Here is a 20,250-nt window from a genome sequence, read left to right on the forward strand (position 1 = left end):
GCTGGACAGGCACTGAAAGCGAGACTAATACCCCTTAGAGCGAACAGAGGTCCAGTGTTTCTCCACCAGGTTGTCTGTCAGGTGGAGACACATCACCAAATTCATACAGCACCGAGTACAAGATATAACAGAGATACAAGTCGGCTGGATCCTCCACTTTTTTCTTCATGGTTGATTGATCAGGTGGAAAGTCCATGTGCCTTTATGAACGTAGCCGTGTTTGATTGGATGGGTGTAATGTATCCACCTCAAAGGCAGAGTAAGTCTCTTCACTCTGGCCCTTGAGTGGCCTTGAAAGGCTGATAGGTAGCCTAAACCTCTCCATGTTGTCCTACAGTAAATACCCCTGCAATCAGGCCCTCTGTGGTGTTTTTTAATTGAGCTTAGCCTGCTGAGTGGTAATTGATTCAGCCTGAGCTACAGCAGAGGCGCTGATACAAGGTGCTGCTTGGCTTCCGCCTTTCTTTAATCTCCCTTGCTTTATATTGTTTGGGAATACTTGCCACTGAGAAACTGCATGCCATCTTTCTTATGGAAATCAATGCTTCTTTTGGAAGGAGGGGAATGACAGAGAGGAGTACTTCTCATGTCCTTTCATTTTCAACCAGTGTCCTTCTCTTTAGAGGCTTCGCCATGCAGATCTCCTTGCCCTTTGGCTACTGATGTTTTGTCAGAAAAGAAGAGTGGAGTTGTTTTGTGGATCAGCTTTCTGTAGTGCGGTATCTTTTTTTTCCCCTCTTTCTTTCACGCTTTTTTTTTTTTTTTTTTTTACCTTGAACTGGGCTGCCAAGAAAAAGAGAAAAAAAAAAGGAGTGAAAAATCAACAGAGAGGCTCAATCAGATCCAATAGTGTCTATGAGGTTTTCTTTAAAGCATTTGAGGAAAAGCATCTGAGTGGCGGAGGAATGAGACCAAACTGTTCCCAGTCACTTTTGATCCTGCCAGTTCAAAGTCCCCATAGAGCAGAGGGGGAGGGAGGGGGTGCCGTGGTTGGCGGGGGGGGTACAGACACCTAGCTTTGACCTTCTGTCTGCGCTCTTGTCCTTTGAAAGTTGGCTTGTTTTCATTAAGCCATTCAGAAGCTCAGTGCAGAGCCGCAGTTTGACTAACTACTAACCCCCTATGGTATCTTTATTAGACATTCTTTACATTTTCGGACTACTAATGGTTCAATTTTCCCAATTAGGCGTCTATTGCTAGACAGCAATTGAATAATTTAAAACATTTGTAAGATATCTCTGATGTTGTAATGGAATAATTTCTGTGCATATAAAAGAGAAAGAAAGGAAAATCCCATTATTGTGCGAGCTGAAAGTGACTTCACTCCTTTCGGTCTCACTCTCCTCTTCCTCCCTCTCACTGGTCTGGAATATAGGCTGCTATAATTAGCCTAAAGTCATTGCCATACTGTGGTCTGACGGTACTTGTTTGTCATTAGCACATTTAACTAGTCATTTGGGTAATGGCTTTCAAGATTGCCTTTGTTTTTACAGAGATATTTTTTATATGTAAATATTGAGATAATTTCCATAATGTGCCCTTTTTATTCAGCATAGAATAATTGATGCATCTTTATTGCTGTGTAAACTTTGGTCTTTGAATGACTGTGTGTATAGTTATCATCCCCGTTTTCTTTATTATTATTGCAGTAGTATCTATTATTAACATGTGCTGTAAAACATTTATGTGTATTATGTTAACATGGAAAGATACCAGGGATGCGATTAATTTGAATTATTCCATTTTTTTTTTCTAATGGATGGCCGTGTAAAGCTTTAGTGTTATTGGACACCACTTTTAAAGGGTATCTCAGTGGTGGGAATTGCTGATTGCTGAATTAACAGCAGCAGGTTTTGAGTTTCCAGCCAGACCCTCAGAAGTTTCCCCTGTGAATATCTCACTCATAATATGCATCATTGAGTAACCAACGACCTCTTCATGTGTCTCAGGCCTGGAACTCCCCTTCATGATGATGCCACACCCCCTGATCCCAGTCAGCCTGCCCCCAGCCTCTGTCACTATGGCGATGAGCCAGATGAACCACCTCAGCACCATCGCAAACATGGCCGCCGCAGCACAGGGCCAGAGTCTGCCCTCCAGAATGGTCACCTCTGTAATAAAGGTAACTTTTAAAACAGTAATGCAGCAACTCCACAGTGGTTCGAATGTAACTTCCTCCTTCCTGTGGTGCAATGTTTCAGCCTGCACTGGATCTTTATTTTGGGCGTGTGTGTGTGTTTCTGTCACTGCTGGGGTTGCAGGAACGTGTGCCGGACAGTCCCTCCCCAGCTCCCTCCTTAGAAGACCACAGGAGGCCAGGCAGTCACCCATCGTCCCACCGCAGCAGCAGTGTGTCCAGCTCCCCAGCCCACACAGAAAGCTCCTCAGACAGGATACGTACGTCTCTTTATGACCTCACAACACAGTCAGTCAGAAGAAAAGCCAAATGTGCTGCGCAGACTGTTGCAAGCAATGCTCCTAAAGTCACTCCTGTTTTGTCATCTTCTCTCAAGCGGCACACCACAATGGCCTGTCCATGAACCACGCCCTGCTAGGCCTATCCCCCAACATCCCCCCTGGGCCTAAAGAGGGAGACCTGGCCCACGACATGAGCCATGAAGGAGCTGCGCACAAGAGGATGCACACTGACAAAGGTGAGTCAGGTTTTATTTGAAAAATAAAAGTTTGATGGGGTGATGCAGCTGATATGATCCACCGTGTGCCAGGTTTTTCAGTATAGACGCTACAAAAATGAACTGTTAACCCCACAACATCAGAAAATACTACAGTTTAAGTTCAGGACTTTTAATTTAGAGTTTAGTTTGTTCTATTCAATGTTCACAACGGATGAAAATTATTAGAGCCTATAGTATAAGTTGCAATTCTGATAACAAAGACGAAGGCTTTAAGGTTTGTAAGTTTGCAGAAAAATCTGAACCGCCAAGTTAATATCAGTGGAGGCAGAGGGGCCTACTGAGCTCATACTGGAGACAAGGAGTCAAGGTTAATGTGTCAGCTACTATTGTTGGTCAGGTTGCCTTCAAGTGTTATCAACTTAGATAGAAAGGCTTTTTTGTACAAACTGCAGTGAAAGATAACATCAGGTTTCACCGTACACCCACCAGAAAAGATTCTGCCTGCCTCATGTATTTTTTTTTCCCCAAAAGAAACACTTCAGACTTCTAAAACTTAAGGCCTTGAATATTAATAATACAATTTCAGAAATGTTAAACCTTTGACTGCATTTGCGGTGACCCTTCAGTTTTTTGTGTCACTATAACAAGACTCCTAAAGTTTTCAAGACCAAAAAGTGTGAACGTGTGTGTGTGTGTGTGTGTGTGTGTGTGTGGAAACATTTTGCTTGCTGGAGCAACCTCTTTTTTTTGAATCTCCACAGTAACACTGTGACTGTGTTTAGATGCTTTACATTCATGCTGTATTACACATGATGTGAACACATTTAATGACCTCGTACAATAAAAAAACTATAGATGAGCTAATTAATTGTTTTTAATAATCCTCTGCAAAAAAATAAAGCTTTTTGAAAGGGTCAGATGATTAGTTTTGACCAAGATTTTACATTCCCATACACTCATGTGCTCTGTTGTACAATAATATAATAGAACATTCTGTTAAAAGAAAAAAGGGAAATAAAGTAAAAGAGCTGCTCCCAGTTCTCTTAATTACAAGAAAATTAAACAGTGTGACAACGAGATGTTAACACACAAAGTAGGTTTCGTATAATCAAATTTTCACACAGCTATTACATTATTGATAAAAAGATTTTTTAAAACACCAAAGTAATGCTGGTTTTAATGCATGAACATATAAAATAATGAGCCCTCTGTATACAGCAACAGGCTAGCTCACATGTGCTGTTTCCTGTCATTACCGTCAACTCAACAAATATTCAAAATGCTGATCCTCAGTCACATTGTCCATGTCAGTGCTTTTATTATTAATTGCTGGTATTATTTCATTACAATTTATTAGTGCTTATTAAAAAAAAGAACAAAAAAAAAAGATAGAAATCTTCTAAGCAAAGCAGATTAAGTACAAAATGAAGCAAATAATAGATTTTAGTATTCTCTGTTGGTTTTGAGCAGGAGCAGGCTGTGCTGAGCTGTGCTGTGCTGTGCTGTGCTGGGTGGTGCAGGGTGGGGTGAGGCTGATAATGATATTAAAACCACTATGGAAATCATTGGGCTGTATGTTCCCTGTTGGCTAGGCTGACGTGAAGATCAGTGTTAGACCTTCACTCACAGGGTGTGAAGCAGTGAATAGTAATAATTAGCAGGATCATGAGCTGAATTTATGGGTCACAAACTGTCTAACTGTCTGTGCATGCGTGTGTGTGCGTGCGTGTGTGTGTGTGTCAGCCAAACAGATCAACACAAACAGAGAAAGACGGAGAATTAACCAAATATCCACAGACTGAATCAACTGGCTGTTCCTCAGTAGCAGAAATCTTGCATCTTAACTGGAGTGCCTCCTCCACACTCAGATAATCAACATAAATGGACTGTAATTTCGTTGCAGTATTAGAGGAGAAAGCAAATGACCTAGCAATCCACACCAATTCTAGCTAGTTGACCCACACACATCTACCCGCGAACGCACGCTGCATTATCTTTGAGATTGTCAATTCCTAATATGTCACTGGACTTGATTAGGATTCTGAGCTCTCCAGTGTGTGCACCAGAGGTCTCTGGCTGTGGAAAACATTTTTATAAAATAACCCATTAATGCAGAGGAGTGCAACTAAATTAGTTACCAATTTGCTGAGCATGAATTAATGAAGAGAGCTTCTCCCGGCTCCCACAGTTGTAATTTTCATAATAACCCCAGACCTTTATTTGGCAGGTTGTTTAGTTTTTTCGTTTGAAGGTTTTCATTAGTCTAATGAGGACTGTGCAAGGGCGAGCAGTCAGCACAATTTACATGAGGAAGCTATCATAATAAATGAGGCAATTTGAATAACATGCACAGGTTTATGCAGCGAGATAAGAGAGATTGTAGCAGCCAGATTCAGAGGTAACCAATACATTAGAACCAACTAATAACCAAAGTAATTCCAATAAAAGCTTTAAGTGAAGGGAATAAAATTAATGATAGATATATTGAACTGTAATGATATGATACATGATGCATTAGATTAATAAAATAAATGTGTTCCATTGTTAAAGAGGGGAGAGGCCTCACCATCCGAAGCTTTGTTTATGGTGAGCTTTTTAATTAGGCTTGTTCATCGCATCAGTTTGTTTAGATAAATGAGATAACATTCCAATGGTTTAATGATATCTCTCCACGTGTTTGATCTTTATGATCCTGGCAGAGCATTAAATTAGTCTCTTGCAATGCACTCTTAGAAGAGAGCACAGTGGGCACAGTGGAAGGATGCAGTGCTCCGGCTCATATGGAGGCTATTTAAATAGCCAGACACCTCAGAGACACCCACTATTAATGTCACATCACTCATATCCTATGAACATGTCTCATCTTTTTCATGTCATCTCTGCTGATGAAGGACAAAGGCTTGTTTGTTGTCTAAAAAAGACAGTTTCCAAAGTTGTGTCACCCAGTGCAGAGCAGCCAGATGGTTATTTATTTTTTTATTTTTTTGGGGGGGCTGTTGTTTGAACTTGATTATTTTTTGTCCAAATTCTGCTGGAGAAAAAGAGGGGAGATTAGATGATGTGCAAGAAAAAAGGCTAGTAGAAAGCTAAGTGTTATCTCACATGTGACTAATTGAATTGCTTCAAACAGAAAGTCTGTGGCGATAGCTTCCGACAAGCCTCTGTCTCGTGAAACAGCAGGTAGCTGACAAACAAGGGAAAATTTGAAAGGTACGGAAGCCTTTGGCTGTAGACTCACTTTGGACATCAAACACTTGACATCATTTTATTTCCTTGGGGAAAAGGTGTTTGAAACACAAGCCATATGTATGTACATCCAAGTATAAGAGTTTTCTGTAAATACCATGTGGCAGTTTAGCATTTTGCCAGCAACAAATTTCACCACTTTACCTCAGCCGTCTCACTGCAGTTAAACATGCCACATCTCTTTTACACTGAGCTAAATGGCTGACAGGAGAGTTGGAAGCTACCACAGTATGAAAACTGATTCTCTAAACCGTATTTTAAAATGGGGTGATTCACCGGTAATATGATATTGGCACTTACCTGGTAAACGTTATATGGCCTTGTTGACACAACAGGAGATGCATTCATAATGTCCTCCCCAGCACAAATGGATGCTCGGGGTGTATTATGTCACCTAGAGGTGCATCCCCTCATAGCCGCTATCAACAGGACGGTCGTTGATGCATCGAGCAACAGTGTGACCACAGTGGACGAAGCTGATTTGCCACGCCTTTTCTTTGTCAGGCTGCTGCCTAGATGTCCAGTTGATATGCTGGTGCACTGTGCACCGTCTGCAGTCCCAGTTTACTGTCTGAATGATGAAGTGGAGCAGGTACCAGTGTCACAGTCTATTACATACAGCTGCTTTGGGCAAGGACCTGTGGACGCTGATGGGCTCATGTGGAGAGGGGATTACAGTTTGAAAAAGATGAAAAAGACAAAAAAGTGATTTCCAGCCTTTGTAGTCACTGTTCTGTTGCTTCTTTGCATAAGCGTTTGCAATGATAAAAGGGAAGTTTGGGGACTTTGGGCCAGGTAAAAGTTTGGGCGTCAGTTTTGTGCGCTTTCTGCGGTGTAAATATTTCACTGACATTGATGGTATCCGTACAGTATCATTAAAAGTTGGATATGTTCAGTGTAAGCTCCTTCTCTTCATCTTTCTGACTTTAATGCATAGTGTTTTGTTCAGTCCTCCCGATGTCCTTGGCGTTGCAAGCTTCAAACACATGCTGACTACCTGACTTTCCCTAAGTCAGGAGGCAAGATCATTAGCCATCACAACCCTGAAATGTGACTTGGCAGACAATAATGCTTTATGATCAAACAACTTGTCAGTGCGTCCTGTTGAAATGAAAGAGTGCAAAAAAATAATTCAATAGAGGATCAATCAAATTTCCCCGGCCCATGTGAGAGAGATTGCTGATGGTGCAGAGAGGGGCTATTCCTCGAGGACATGGGAGTTCATTTGGATATTTGTTCTCCCCCTCATGAATGTTCCATTGCGTGACACCATCTCCTGCTAATCACATTTCACTGAAAAGGGGGAATGCTTTTAGGGACGTTGAAAAGAGAGAGGTTCTTTTTAATCTTTGAAATGCCTCAAAAGTGACAGAATGCTTTCTCCTGCCAAGACGTGAGCCTCGGATGGGGAGATAAATATGCTGTGGTCAGCTAAGTGTATCTAGTGAGCAGAGAGGCAAATTTAATAATGCATTATCATTCACTGGCGAAGGTGAAATCTCCCTGTCCATCAGAAGGCTGAGGCCTGTTTCATGTTACCCTTCACTGCAAATGAACAAGTGCTTTACTCAGCCATACCAGAGATGCACAGTAGGCACCAGTGCTCGACTATATATGCTGCTCTGGACTGTCAGGAAAGCAGGTCTGTAATCAAAGCAATCATCTCTCGGTCTTGACTGGAGACATTAATGATCACAGTCCTCGTTCCTGATAAAACTGTTTTGAACAATAACCTTTTTTTTTTTTTTTTTTTTTCCTTTCTTTCTCCTCCTCCTCTCTGAGAGCACAAGGTGCGTTTTACATATCTGAGCATCTGCTATTATGCAGATTATGGCAACATATTTTACACAAATGCCCTTGGACAACAGCGTTAAATAATTATGAAGATTATGTACAATGCAGAAAATTTGTGATTCAAAACGATTCATTTCTTCGCAGTGGCAACTGTTGCAGACAGATAAGGTTGACCCTGAATATGTATTTCTGTACTTTTGGAGACATTCTGTGGGGTTGTTTGTATAATTTAGTTTGTACATGTAAACAGTAATTAAGTGATGCTACCGACATGCCAGGGCCAGGCTCTGCCAAGGTAAACACCAGCCCTAGTAGTTTGCCATAGTCCATCATGTTTACAGACTTGCAGAGCCGAGTGCTGTTTGTGTGCTCTTCCTTGGCAAAGCCCATAAAACACAACCAATTGGACGCCGAGTGTTGAACACAGTCAGTCTTATCGTCTGGCAGTCTACTCGCTGACTTGAGGACATTGTGAGTCAAACCTTTAAATTTTCACTCTGCGATAATTACGCCGCTATACTTGAGCTTTTATATCCTTTCACTGAGAAAGTAAATCATTCCTAATAAAGAGAGGAAGAATAGTGGGCGGAGGGAAAAGTGCTTGAGGACTAATTCTCTTCACTCCCTCCCTCTCTGCTCTCTATTCTGCTTTTTGAAAGCCTTTCTCTGAGTATTCCAGTCACCTTGACTTTGCAGCTGCAGCCTTATAGTCTGTTGCTTATCCTGCCTAACCCCAGCCTGTCAATTAGGTGTTTAAAAATTAATCTCTTTAACTGGAAATACCATGCCAGCTTTCTTCCGTCTGTAAATGAAGTGTTATTAATTCACACAGCGCAAAGCCAGTGTTATGAATAATGTTATCAAAACAGATTTCCACACGTTTAACACGTTGCTCCTATTAAAACCCCTTAAGTATTTTTATAACTGTGAAACCGGGACTACTAATGGATTTGCATCCATTTTTGAGCTTCTACACCACGCAGCCATAGAGCAAGTGCTCCTAAGCCAGGCCTTTTAAAGTTTACATTTCCCATTTCCTCTTTTGTTCTTTCATCTTCATTTAAAAGCAGCTCAGTATATCCAGTCTGGATTAGCGCCAGCCATCGTCGGCGCTCGTTCAGCAGCAACAGAACGGCATCGCCTCTCCCTGTAGGATTTCAATGCCAGGCAATGACACCAATGTGTCTCCCTGCCCTCCCCCCAGCGCCCCCCCCCCCCCCTCTTCCCAAACCCAGCAAAGCTCTGATCTAGCAGCAGGCTATCTGGCCAACCACACCAAGCTAATACTTGTTCCATTAAAACCTGGTGATTACGGGGGATTTCCTCTCTGTTTGTTTGTTTGAATGCTTAATTATCAATATGTAATTGGCATGTGTATTGTGATGTTGGGTGCATATTCGGTGGCATATTTTACTGGAATGCACATTGCTATCGGGTAGAAACAGGACTCCCCAGTCACTGTCTAAGTTAAGCTGCATGAGAAGTTGCTCTAATGAATTAATAAATGCTAAACAAAGGAGAACTAAACAAAGAGGGAGCAATAAATGGCTTGATGATTAGTGGGTCAGAGAGATTAGTGGGGTATACAGTACAAATGATCCCCCTCTGAAATGGGAATGATTCAGGCAAAATACCCGATCAATAGTTTAGGCCAATTTAATCTCTGGGATTCGTCTGTCAATAACTGGACCCGGTCAGCGGAGGTCAATATGCAAAGACAATCTAAACACCTTCAAAGTGCCTCAGTGTAATGTCCTTCTTCCAGTATTACCTTCTCGACAGTTTGTGCCCGTAGTCAATAGGTGAATTACAGAAATCTATTCCAGTCTGCCCGGCCGTCATTTTCTTTTCTGAGCCACAAGTTTATTTTTGCTCCTCCAACCCGAGCCTTACCCTCCTGCTTTGACTAAAACCGAAGGTCGTGGATTTAGCGCCGTGCTCTCTGACCTTTAATCACCTTGCCCCGTCCTGCGTCGACCGCTCTGGCTGCGAACCGTCTCTCTACAAAATGCCATTTTGTCTCCGCTGCTGTTCGCTTTAAGAGCTCATTTGAAGGTGTGCGCTGGCAGAAACAAAAGTCCTGTATGCTTTTATGCAGTCATCACAGTCAGCCAAGCCTGTAATCCTCAGAGGTCCGATAATGACATAGCCCCTGCATTTATTACATGGAGGAGAGGAGAGAGGGAAAACGCTGACTTTGAACAAATGAACACTCTGACCTTTATGCAATAAATATGACATGGGCCGCATAAAAAGACAAGATATCTTCCTCCTGAATGGAAGTCAACACGGATTCTGCTCCCTTGCCTCTTGCTCTCACTGTTTCCATTTCTCTTCCCCTCCCTCTCTCTCTCTCTCTCTCTCTCTCTCTCTCTCTCTCTGTTTTTTCTCTCCCTCTTTATGCAGCTAACAGTTAAACAAATCATGAAATCGATTTTAAGTGTTTATGCCGTAATATCGTAATCTATGCTCCAAAAGCACCATTTGTAGTTCATAATTGTCTCTGCAGTGGTAGTGTTACGCAGAATGTACACTGCAGCACATTATGGACGATCAGCTGTCAGTATTCTAATCTTCATGCATGATTAGATTCTTAAATTTAATCAGAAGCGGGGTGTTTTCTCAGCAATGAAAGCAATAAAAAATATTCTTTATCCATGCCAGGAAAAGACGGTTTTAACGGAGAGAATCAACCTTTCACTCTGTCTTTTGTGATCTTGGTGTGATCCCAATTGAGCATCACGATTGTCTTCTTTTGTCATCTCAGACCGCCTCTCTGACAGTAAAGGATTTATGGTTATTTCCTCCATGCAGCCTGTCCATCTGTGGCTCTATCGTCATATGGCCTTGAGAATACGATTCAATTTATTAAGGCAAAGCAATGGACTCATTACTTTAAAAAGGTGGCAAGAGAGAGAGGGAGAGAGAGGGAGAAGTGACACACTGAATTGGTTATTAATGGAAAGGCACAGCCATAGGGCAGTTGAAATTTAATGATATCCTACAAGAAAATATGAGGGTGTCACTCTCCAAAAAGTCATGCTAAATGTCAACATTTTAAGGTCCCGGCGCTAATTTTATGCCTGTGCACAGTAATGTTTTGGAGAGCATTTAGGAAACACGGCCCAGTGGCCAGCCTGATTATCCCGCTCACCTTCTCTCCTCTCTCCAAATGGGTTTGTGCAGCAAGCGATTTCATCTCTAAGTGAAGGGAACATTAGGGAGGGGAGAAAGAGAGAGCGATAGAGGAAAACACGCGGTTTGATTTTCATGCTGTGATAAGAGAGTGGGAGCCAAATGTTACCTGTTAATCTAGCCCAAACCGACCAGGGCTCTTGACTTTGTCCCCCAGCAGGGATGGGGCAAACACTCATTTTCCTCTCTCCGTGATGAAAAGGAAATTAGCTTAAATGTGATGAGGGCACATTAGTGTGTGTGTCGTGTGTGTGCGCCTAATGAATGTGTATGTGTTGGAGGGTTTTTGTTTGCATGCATCTGCACACGCGTGTTTTCTCTTTCTTCTCAGTGTACACTTTGCGTCAGGCACACGTGCTCAACATATGCAAGTGATAGTCATTCTAAAGGAATTTGTCTTGTATGGATCATCACAGTATGTATGTCCTGCAGGCTCTTACTCGCTTTAAGAAAACTGAGCCTGCAAGTCAATTTAACCCTCCAGTAGTTGGATTATGTGTGTATTTTTTTCTGGACAGATGCTGCGAATAAATAAGTTTCAGCCTTTGTTAACAATTTGAAATCTGAAACAATTTGAAAGACAATATATTTAATGTTTCACCTCATGAGCTTCATTGATTTTTGTAAATAGATGCTTATTTAGCAACACGTTTCAAACAAGTTGGGACAGGAGCAACTAAAGACTGGGAAAGATGTGGAATGCTCCAAAAACACCTGTTTGGAACATTCCACAGGTAAACAGGTTGATAGTATCATGATTGGGTGTGAAAGCAAGCAATGATGGAGAGAGGTTCACCACTTTGTGAACACATGATTGTAGAAAGGATATAACTACATGAGCACATTTACAAATATCAATGAAGCTGTCTTAAAAAGTGTCTTTCTTCTGTATTCGACTGAATATGGATCATAAAGGATTTGTAAATGTTTGCATTGTGTTTGTATTTCCATTTTATGCAGTGTATCAACTTCTTTGGAATCGGGGTTGTACCTGTTTAAAACTATCATGCAGTTAAAGCTGAATTTATTTTTATCTGAAAGACCCTCCAGAGTGTAGAAATCATTTGCAAGATAAGCTCAGGCTCATGTTTTTTTAAAGTGCTCAAATTGCATGCAACAACCTTTTTTTTTTTTTTTTTTTTGCCCAGCTCTGCATCACTGCATGTGTAGCAGAAGACAGATATTTCCCTTGACAAGATTTTCCAAATCCAGCGCTTTAAGTGCAGGTAGAATAATGCTGCGTTAGCTGCTAATGGCTGTCCGAGAGGTCATAACTACTCCATTTGAAGGAGGCTGGTCTCTCCGCAGCCCTGGCAGGTCAAATCAAATGTAATTGTGCAGTGAAAAGCTGTGCCTTGCTTTGTGTTGGCTGTGCTGACAACCTCCAGGTTTAGCATTCACTTCTCCTGCTGGGAGGAACACAGGTTTGCAAGGACAAAGGCTTCACCTGTCAATATATCACACTGACTGGCCAGCCAAATGTACCTCTGCTCTCCCTCTCTCTTTCCCCCTCTCTCCCCTATCCCTCTTCCTCTCTGTCAGTCTTTCACTCTCTGCACACCCATTCTATTCCAGCCTCCTCTTCCTCAGATTCTGCCTCATCTATCTATCCATCCATCCATCTTCTGTCTTCAACCATCTATCTCTCGTTCCTGGCATCCTTCTCGTCCTCTTTCTCTCTCTCTTTGTGTGTCTTTCTGTATCTTCCTCCCCTCCTGCTCACGCTGCCTTCGTGTGAGGACTCAGCTGAAATGTCCTGAGGGACCCAGTTTCAAACACAGGAACCAGAAACATATGGCACATTTTCAACTCCCAAGGTCAATTACAGCTATTTATCCAGAGATTGCAGCTAAATTTCCCAAGGTTTCTTCTAGATTTACCACAGATTGCAATGTGTGTCTGTCACATTTTAAATCAGGCCAGTTTCCTCTGCTTCTCTCTGCTCCCTGCGACTTTCCATCAAATATTTCAAAGGCTTTCAAGTGGGTTTTAGACATGTTTTATCTCTGGTTATCATGTGCCCCATCTTTTTTTGCCTCAGCTTTGCAAGGTCCAAGTGCCGCTTGCAACACAAATCTAATAACATGTAAATTGGAGATAAGCCCAGATCCCTCCAAGTGATATTTTTTACATTCATAGTTTGTCAAGTCAATTCCTGGGCCCCTGTTTTAGCAGCACAACACATGAGGAGTGAGAAAATTAACTGGATAGGTGATTCATCATTGCTAGCACACTGTCAAGGACTCCCTCTGCAGCTATTGAGAGCAGGGTGGAGGAGGAGGACGGAGAGGAGGGGGTGTTGTTTTAAATTATGGCATTTCATTCAGAATGCATTGTATTTACAGCGTCCCATTTTTATTTGTGGCTCCTATTATCCGCCGAAACAGTTGTGCATGAAATGTTATTTGTGACAGGGGTGACCTGCGAGTGTTTTTCCACACAGTATTTCATAGTCGGGGGGGTGGGGGGGTGGGGGGGCCTTAACTGTACCTTTACCGTACGGTAAGCACAAGAGGCTGTCACAGCTGCTGTTGGCAGCCTTGCTAGTGGAGAAATATCACCTGGAAACAGAGTACTCCATTCCACCGGCCCCCATCACTCCAACGCCTGTCGCTGTAATTAAGTTGAAGTCAATGATTCTGGAGCGATGGTGAGAAATAAACATGCAAACACATGCCAGCATTTGCAGCCAGGAACAGAGAAAAAGAGAGGGGGGGATTGGGTGGAGGGGGGGGGGGGCGGGGGCAATAACATTAGAAGCACAGAAACCACAGATCTAGATCATGTTCCATTCGAATTTACATTTGAGTTTCATTAAGCCAGTTTTGATTATATTGATTAAATTAGTCACTTATTAGCTTCCCGTTCCTTGCTTTGAAACGCCTGTATTTATGCACAGCTCCTGGTGGAAATGTTAACTGACAAGGGCTGCTGTACGGTAGTAGGAGTCTGTCGAACAAAACACGCTGTTTGCTTTTCCCAGAGCATGACAGGTTGTTTCCCCTGCAACAAAGCCATCAAATATTCTGTGTGATCCAACATTGTGTTGGAGGGGAGGCCTGCTGAGTGGGAAGCCGGAGTTTGTTAAAGCAATGATTTATGATTAATGCCAACACTAAATAAGGGACAAAGTGCCTACAGTACAAATCAATTACAAAGCTACAACAGCAGACCTTTCCCCGAGGTCTACTAACGTCTCTAGTTGTTATGGTGATTTTATTGGAGGTGGGTGATGCAAGCATATAATGCATGCAATACATCTATATCAACCTGAGCTGGAGCCAACTGTAATGCTTTTGATCTTTGATTAGTTATTTTATTGAGATAAAATGGGACTTTCATGTTGTGCCACTGTATAAGGAGAGTGCATTTTCTATCTCCACCCAGACGCCCACCTCAAAACGCAGACAGGACTGCACCAAACAAAACAAATTACCACAGGAGTGGCTTCTTAAAAGTAGGCAATTCATTATTTTTATGAAGTCAAATTATAAACAAATTTTAATCCATTAGGCAACCATCCATTCTAATTAATCAACAGGAGTGAACTCCATCTGAAAAAGGAGAAAGGTTGTTTACTCTCTCCACGGACCAGCGGTGCATACTTCACCATCTTCCCCACTCCGAAAAAAAGAGAAATCGTTCTTCAAATTACAAACCTAAACTGTGAATCCTAACACTCGACTTTTGGCGCGGAGATGTTTCCAGGGCATTTGCAGATGCTTGAAATAATCTCCAATGTTTTTGCTCAATCTGCTCTGAGGATGGGTGAAATAAATACTTTAAACTAATTAATGTAAGACCAGCTGTTCCCAGCACTTGGCTGGCGTTGGTGAATATTGATGGGAGGGAGAGGCAGGGCTGTTCAGCTCCACTCGCTGTTTGTACAAGATTCAGCCTGCCACATAAACAGATATGAATACTGGATGAGAGCAGAGAGGTGCTGTGCCCAACACAGCCAGGGTTCCACATTACAAATAAAAGTTTTTCCCCCCTTTCATTAAATTAACAATTAAACAGCTGATGGTGCAGACTTCCTGTGGAGACCTTTTTAGACTGGATGCGTTTAATAAACTCTCTCTCTGCAAGATGGTAGCACTTACAAATTGTTGGCTTCATAAAAGCTCACTGGACAAAAACATGTGTCAGATCTGATGGGGCAGCAAACGGCAGCGTCTGACATACTGTTCTAGTTTGACCGGGCTGTATCTGTGTCTGCCGGTTTGCCTCCTGCCTTCTCTCCCTCCCCTCCTCTGCTCCTCTTTCCTCCTCTGAGGCCCGGTGGAGAGGCTGGACAGCAGATGGCAGGGCCCTACCCCTCTGCCGGTGATGAATGGAGGATGATGTCATCTTAGGTTTGACAGGCGCCCGTGCGTGCATACACAAAGGAAGCCCGAGCCTCTGGGGTCGAACTGCAGGCCTGCTCCTGATTTTGGAGTCCACATGACATCTCTTAAATGGGGAAGCTGGATTTATGTCCTGGTTGATATTGTTTAACCCCCCCCACACACACACACACACGGGCCTTGAGAAGAAGCAATACAATGGAATCTCCAAGGGACCAGCCAGTCCACTAAATTTCTGCGACGAGGGGAGCGCAGGGATTGGCTGCTGGAGATCAATACAGACCCGGTCACTGCTGCTGGTCAATTCAAGTCACGATCAATATGTGTCAACATCGCCAAAAACCACTTATACATTCTACCACTTAGCGTGTTCTGTAAGTTTCACAAATAGTATTCTATGAATGATTTAATCAATTTTCAGTGTTATCATTTTTCTTTGCAGAAGACAACTCGATGTGCACCCCAACAGCAAGAGATAGCTACGAGAGGTTGTCATTGGCTGGGCAGGCTCTGCCCCCTGGCTTCCCCTCACCATTTCTCTTCCCAGATGGCCTGTCGTCAATAGAGACTCTCCTCACCAACATACAGGTATTGTCCTCTGACAGAGTTAATACAACATGCTTAAAACCACAGTGTTCAGCGTCCTCTGATGGTTCATACAGTAAAGGATCTCTGCTCTGTACCTTCAACCTCTCAACTAACGACTCAGTGCAGCCTGGGTGTCTTTGTTTCAGTCACCACCTGAGGGCGCCAAAGTGGAACATTGTTAAGTTCTGTAGGATGCGGCGAACAGTAAAAGTATATTGTCGATTTCGCTCGTCACTGGCTTTTCCAGCAAAATGACAGCTTTGCACTTTTGTTCAAACAGCGTTAAACTTGTTTAACACCAGCAGGAAGTAGTGTGACTTTCTGACAATAGGGAATTTGGCGAACAGAGTATTTGACTTTGACGATAGAGACTTGTGTACATCACGTCATCTACAGACAACATTGCTGATGAACCATGAAGACAAACTTAAAATGAATGTAGGACTGAAACTAGGACTGCAGTCCTTTCCAAACAGTTCCCAAGAAGGACGTGAAAGTTCATTCTAGACTTTGGAAATAGTGCTTTAACAAAATGTCTTAACTCAGGGTCCACGACTAGCTTGTTCCACAACATTTAACTGCTCCTGTCTTTGACAATTGAGCAAACTCCATCTGCTGTCAAAGACAGCGAGATTCGTTTGAAAGCTCCAGAAATAGCTAGCAAGACAAATTTTGGTCAAACTCAGCCAAATAGTATAAGATGCTTCAACTTAAGCAAACCATTGTGGGTTACCTGAAAACGCTCATATGGGTCATTTCCTCATCAGTGATTGAGGGCTAAATCAGAAAAAAAGGGTTAACGTGAACATTAGGACCACAGATACACCCATCTGTAAATCTGCATACCTTAACATTACCCATCTACTCAGCGTGCCATTTAGGCTTCAGCTCAAACACCCTCAGTCAGAAAGATGAATGTATTTGCCTTCTGTCTGAGTGTAATGATGTGTGCACACTGCTGCCCTTCTCATTGCACTTGTACCGTTGGCATCAGAGTCCTGCCTCTCCTTTGGCTCTGTGTGGTAATTAGAAAGCCACAAGTAAACCCGTCGCGAGCTCCCAACACTCCACTAAGTCATCTTTGATAATGATCTTCGCCTTGAATATTTATATACAAATCAACAAAATGAAACCAAGCAGAAAATTAAGATAAAGCAACTTAGAATAAATTGGGGTCAGAAGAATCAACAATTAGTAAGATATAGCCCAGTGCATTTGATATAATTGCGTGTGGATGGGGAATAATTGTGAGGAAAATGGCCGCGGTGCTGTACTGTTTCCACGTGAGAATGCGGCGTCTTTCATTTCAGGACTGTCAGGAGTATATTTGGAATGGCAGTAATGTAATTGATACATGATGAGATGCTTGTCATTCATATTACTCATTCGTGCCGTGCTGTGTGAGGAGCTTGAAATGGACTACAGCGACTAATTCTGCGTATTTATATCAGTCCAGTTACAATTCAGCTGTGTAGTTAAATGGGATGATGTAAGACAGGGATAGAAAGAAACTCTGCAGAGTAAAGATGCTGACCTCGCCTATAAAGCTTTTACCATCTACTTAGTAGACTGGAGCTTTGAGCTCCATCTTTTAGTGTGACAGTGCTGAACGGTGTTTCCTCTTTCAGCCGTCTCTCTGGTTCGGTCCAGATCGTTCTGACGTCTATCTCTGCCTGTATTTCACAGCTTCGGCCAAAAGGGGTCAGACATACCCAGCAGCCACATCGTTATTCATTATTAAAAACAAATGATTATTACAAAAAATCTGCTGGATCTGTGCTCAAGTTTGTAGATCTTGTGGGAGCTGTGGAGCAGCTAAAATGACATGTTCACAGATAAAAGAACCCGCAAAGGGGGTAATACGCCTGAAAGGAATCATGTAGCAGCAGTCAGCTTTTGGCCCTGTGCTCTGCTTCACTACTGTGGGCAGCACAAAGAGCTGCTGTGACATACTTTCAGTGTGGTTTGCTGTCACTTCATCTTGGAGCTCTTAAATAGCCCACATCACTCTCTCTTTCTCTGCTCCCCGCTCTCCCTTCTTTCTGTATATCTGCGTGTGTGTGTGTGTGTGTGTGTGTGCGTGTGTGCATGCGTGCAGGGCCTGCTCAAAGTGGCGATTGACAATGCGCGGGCTCAGGAGAAGCAGGTGCAGCTGGAGAAGACAGAGTTGAAGATGGAGCTGTTCAGAGAGAGGGAGCTCAGGGAGACTCTGGAGAAGCAGCTCGCCATGGAGCAGAAGAACAGAGGTACTGCCTGACGACTACCTGGCACTGAATCCTCCCTGTCAGCCCCGCGCGTGTGTGTGTTTGCATGCGTGCGGGAATGTGTGTATTTCCTCAATGATTCAGACTTCACAGGCCTGGGCTCATGCAGGCATGCTAGCTGCTGAAGTGCACATACATGCATGTTTCTTATTGAACCACTGACGTGAGCGGCTGTGCTTCTTTGGTTGCACATGCAGTGATCTGCTTAGCACTGATTCTCCTGCTCTTTGTCAGTTAACATAATTGGTAATACACATTAACTTAGAGAAATTCACTCTCGGCCTCATGTTATATGCATCAGCTTCATACGCTAACTGTGTCGTTTATGTTTAATGAGAGAAATTTATGAAAAATATTCCAATAAATTTTTCAATTTGCTTTAATTCCCTCTAGCAGTTTGTTAAGTCACAGTCAGTATTTTCTTTTATTAAGGAAGATCTTAATATATTATAAAATATTTAGGTTTAATTGATTTCCCGTTTTCCATTACAGTATGCTAGATTTTGAAATGAGGTTATTATCTCAATAATCAGATATCAGTCTAAAATAAGGCTCCACTAATTTGCCCCATAGCTCATTTATCGTCACTGTGGTCTTTCCCCGTCTTAGCAATCATTCAGAAGCGTCTGAAGAAGGAGAAGAAAGCCAAGAGGAAACTCCAAGAAGCCCTGGAGTACGAATCCAAGAGGAGAGAGCAGGTTGAGCAGACTCTGAAGCAGCCCTCGCCCTCTGACAGCATGCGCTCCCTCAACGGTCAGGCACTCCACAGTGAGACACCGTCACTGCACACTTCACTTGCGACACTTCCAGACATTTAGTGTGCTTTCTAGTGGGACAAATGAGGGGCAAAAAGCAAGTGTGCCAATCCAAGATGTTAGATATGCTTTTAAAAAATGAAAGAATACTAATCGAATGTTATTATGAGCATTACATTCAGAGCTGTATCCTACCTGAAGTGCAGCGTCTCAGCTGTTAAAATGTACATGCTGGCTTTCTGTTTTCATGATGTCCTGTGAGATTTTATACCCCGTCCACTCGGGCTGCAGGAGCAGGAGAGTGACTGGAATGTTTGATTAAAATATGACTGAAGTGATCAAAACAGTTGCAGATTAATCATTGCCACTGTTCACACATCAAAACATCAAAATGTCTCGTCCGGACTTAAATCATGTAATCCATATTTACAGGACGTCTCAATGAGTGGGAGAGGTGCAAAGTAACTATATTCACGTACTCAACTTAAATCCAGTTATCGTTCATTAGTTTTATCTGACAGGAGCTACTGGGTTGCAGAGTTTAGGTGTTGCATACAAAACACGATGGGCTCATAAAACGTGATTTACTGTCAGAGTTTAAACCAGCCAGTGTGTCAGAAAATGTCATTTTAATATGTCAGTGAGTAATGCAGATCTCTGTTCGACATAAAATCTGTTCAGTCGGCGTTTGTAGTGATTGTTTCATCATCAGTTCACTGGTGGAGTCTGCCACCAACAGCACGGAGCGTTTAGACCGTTTACAGCGTAACTGTTAATATTTGGTACGAGACGATTTTACCTTTGACACTTCAGTATGCTTAACCACCGACACGTCTTTATTCAAGCAAATGTTCCAGGGTCACACTTTTAATGGATGATAATCTTTGTTTTCTTTTTTTTTCTCCTGTTAACAATCACAAGAGAAGCACCATTCATCCAATATTTTCACATTCGCTGACGTGCAGGGGAGATACACCATGGAGGCTTAGCCTCTTGTTTTGAATGAACGATGCTGTGAAACTGGCACTGTGATAGGTGGATGTCAGGGATGTTTAACGGCGGTGATCCCTCTCTTCTCTCAGACTCTCTGACCCCTGAGATGGAGAGTGACCGCAGCAGTGGAAGAACAGATGCTGAAAGGACAATACAAGGTACAGGGGCTCAGATGAGACAATAAATCTCTCTCTCTTTCTCTGGCTCTCACTCTTGCTCTCTTTCTCTCTGCTGCCCCCCCCCCCACACCTCCCCTCCACACAACCCCCCACCCCGCTTCCTCTCTCTCTCTCTCCCTCACACACACACTGCTTCAGTTTATGAACATTAGTGTTCCTCTGCCTGCTGTTCAGGCATACAGCTCACCATCTGGGCCACAGCACTAGGTCAAGATCATTGGTTTTCTGCAGAAATAATATTGTTCTTTTACTTG

General features: G+C 42.7%; 1 protein-coding gene across 2 annotated transcripts in view; it reads left to right on the top strand.

Annotated features, from left to right (window-relative positions):
- Positions 1 to 20,250, top strand: part of dachd (dachshund d) — a 90,415-nt gene that overhangs the window by 65,259 nt on the left and 4,906 nt on the right. Inside the window, exons 4-10 of one of the 2 annotated variants that reach the window (XM_076747099.1) lie at positions 1,950 to 2,122; positions 2,262 to 2,397; positions 2,514 to 2,654; positions 15,660 to 15,805; positions 17,904 to 18,051; positions 18,679 to 18,822; positions 19,907 to 19,975. In XM_076747099.1, the coding sequence (XP_076603214.1) occupies positions 1,950 to 2,122; positions 2,262 to 2,397; positions 2,514 to 2,654; positions 15,660 to 15,805; positions 17,904 to 18,051; positions 18,679 to 18,822; positions 19,907 to 19,975 (957 nt within the window). Of the gene's footprint in view, positions 1 to 1,949; positions 2,123 to 2,251; positions 2,398 to 2,513; positions 2,655 to 15,659; positions 15,806 to 17,903; positions 18,052 to 18,678; positions 18,823 to 19,906; positions 19,976 to 20,250 lie in introns of both variants that reach the window. The other variant, XM_076747098.1, reaches the window with a different exon arrangement.

The sequence above is a fragment of the Chaetodon auriga genome, chromosome 13, assembly GCF_051107435.1.
Source record: "Chaetodon auriga isolate fChaAug3 chromosome 13, fChaAug3.hap1, whole genome shotgun sequence".
In the NCBI taxonomy this organism is placed as follows: Eukaryota; Metazoa; Chordata; class Actinopteri; order Chaetodontiformes; family Chaetodontidae; genus Chaetodon; species Chaetodon auriga.